The following is a 2,635-nucleotide window of genomic DNA, read 5'->3' as shown; positions in this document are numbered from 1 at the left end:
ATTATAAATATATATATAACCAAAATAAAATCTCAAAATGTTGATTACCCAGTGTTATCAAATAGTGAAGACAATAAAATAATATGCTTACTTTATAGAACTTATAACATTGCCCATTATCTGTAGTTATCGTGCCAGAGTTATTCTTTTTTCCGAAGAAGCATATTGTACCTTTTTTAAATCTATGTGTTTTAACTGGACGTAAGTAACACTTCATGTCTTCTAATTAATAACACATTAAATTGCAAAAATATTTATCTTAAAATTTTTAATCTTTTATAAAAATGTATACAAATTTCAGTATTAAATGTATTTCAATTTGAAATTCAAACAATTTCTAAAAAACCTATGGTACCCTTTTCTTGCTTACTCTTTTCCACAATGGCTGCTCCTTCAGAATCTGTTATGTTAGGCTCCGTCACACCAAGTTCGTGAACCTCTTTTTCCAACATTTCACATCCCTCCACAGTCTTGTTAATGTTATTGTCAACAATATTTACCCTTTCATTAGACACATTTTCTAACGTCGTCGTTGTTTTAGTTCCTGAATCCTCGTTGTGCATTGTGCCAGATTTCATATCGTGATTACTATCTGGACTTAAGTAACACTCCATGTCTTCTAATTAATAACACATTAAATTGCAAAAATATTTATTTTAAAATGTTTAAGCTTTTATAAAAATGTATACAAATTTCAGTATTAAATGTATTTCAATTTTAAATTCAAACAATTTCTAAAATACTTATGGTACCCTCTTCTTGCTTACTCTTTTCCACAATGGCTGCTCCTTCAATATCTGTCATGTTAGGCTCCGTCACACCAAGTTCGTGAACCTCTTTTTCGAACATTTCACATCCCTCCACAGTCTTGTTAATGTTATTGTCAACAATATTTACCCTTTCATTAGACACATTTTCTAACGTCGTCATTGTTTGAGTTCCTGAATCCCGAATATCATGTCTACTAACTGGACTTAAGTAACAGTCCGTGCTTTCTAATTAATAACACATAAAATTGCAAAAATAATTAATCTAATTATAGTTAATTTAAAAAAAATCATAAATGAATTTTTTAATACCGAATATATAAATCTACACTACATTTACATGTGCAAATAAATAGGTGTATTAATTCTACGTACGTTTGAAAACATTAGATATCGAGAGAATTTTTGTTGTCTATCGTGTTAAGCTAAATTTCATTAAAAAAATACCTGGACTAGACTAAGCTAAGATACTATACCATTTATATTACGCTGCTTTTTGGAAAGACAACACGTAAAGGCCCTTGCCAACCGTCGAAAGAATTTTTTTACCGTCATTGTAATTTGATTGTTTTCAAAAAATCGATGTATCAAAATACTTTTTTCACAATTTATTGTGACTGTTTTTAATAGTATATAGGCACAAATACTAGCTCTTCAGGGGGTCTATTTTTGAATTTTATATTGGTGTACTAATCTGTTTAGTATACTAAAACATGACGTTTTAGTGCAACTATTAGTGTGAAACTAAAAAACCGTATTTTTGAATGTTGGTATGCTAAAAAATATTTATTAGTGTACTAAAGTTTTAGATGATCTTTTTAGAGTGGTATCTACCACACTAATTATGATTTTAGTATACTAATGTTACTGTTATTCATATTTATATGAAATTTTTATATTTATAACGTTTTCAAATTTATTTAATATTAAATATTAAAATGGAACACTTTCTTAATATAAATTATGTGCAAGTTATTAGTAATTTAGAAATAGTTGAAGATAATGGCCATTAACAATGAAATTTCGTTTAGCGGAGGATCCGTTCATTGGTATGTTACAAAACAAATTACAATATGTAAAATTATCTATTTACATTAATAAAATTTTATTTTCTGTAGTTTTGTCCGAAAGGGCATTTATACAAAAATTTAGACTGATAAAAGTTCTTGCATTAAATTTAATTAATGAGCTACGCCCATATTTAGAACCCCCATCGATTAAGTCTGCTCTAAGTATAGAGCGCAAAGTATGCAAAATATTGTACAATATTGACTAAACAATAAGTAAAATTTAATACAATTTTTGTCACGATAGGTACTAACAGCTTTACGATTTTTCGCTAGTGTCTTCTTTGGGCCAACAGTTTCATTTAAAATCTTGGTAATATTTTGCCATAATAATTGGGCATCTTTCATGGTAAAAGATGGTCCAAATTTTTTAGAATTTAATTTTAGATGCTTATGAACAAATTCAATTAATTATTGTTTTTGTTCATAAGTCACACTTATTGACTTTGTTTCCCCTCCATTGTAAAACATTACACAAATTGAAATAAAAAATACTGACAAAAAACTCGTGACAAATTTCTTATGGGTAAATTTTGTAGTTATCATAAATATTATCAAGTATTAACTATAAAATTAATATAAAATACAGTACAGCCAATATAATTTAACATGTCGCACTAATAATTATTGGTTTGAAATGACATTAGATTAGACGATGTACGATTAGTGCAAGATTTTTAGACTGATAAAAAATAAAATTCAAAAATACGAATTTCCATTAGTGCACTAAAATCATAATCTAATGTTTTAGTGTACTAAAACATTCGCCAATGATTAGTCCAAGCTCAAAAATAGACCCCC

General features: G+C 27.8%; 1 protein-coding gene across 1 annotated transcript; it reads right to left on the bottom strand.

Annotated features, from left to right (window-relative positions):
• Positions 1–326: 326 nt before the first annotated feature.
• LOC126909569 (uncharacterized) lies at positions 327–1,251 on the bottom strand. Its single transcript, XM_050692003.1, has 3 exons — positions 1,244–1,251; positions 768–995; positions 327–619 (listed from the first exon to the last, which is right to left on the bottom strand). The coding sequence occupies exons 2-3, from the start codon at positions 928–930 to the stop codon at positions 327–329; spliced, it is 456 nt and encodes a 151-aa protein (XP_050547960.1). The 5' UTR covers positions 931–995; positions 1,244–1,251.
• Positions 1,252–2,635: the final 1,384 nt, after the last annotated feature.

This window comes from Daktulosphaira vitifoliae, unplaced genomic scaffold (assembly GCF_025091365.1).
Source record: "Daktulosphaira vitifoliae isolate Bord-2020 unplaced genomic scaffold, ASM2509136v1 Scaffold_579, whole genome shotgun sequence".
NCBI lineage: Eukaryota > Metazoa > Arthropoda > Insecta > Hemiptera > Phylloxeridae > Daktulosphaira > Daktulosphaira vitifoliae.
This window is presented reverse-complemented; position numbering and strand designations above follow the sequence as displayed.

Excerpts from the sequence above, each read along its gene's own strand:
- LOC126909569 (XM_050692003.1), bottom strand. The coding sequence starts at position 930 with ATGACGACGTTAGAAAATGTGTCTAATGAAAGGGTAAATATTGTTGAC. Across the intron at positions 620-767 it reads AGCAGCCATTGTGGAAAAGA|AAGACATGGAGTGTTACTTA; the intron begins GTAAGCAAGAAG and ends GTTATTAATTAG.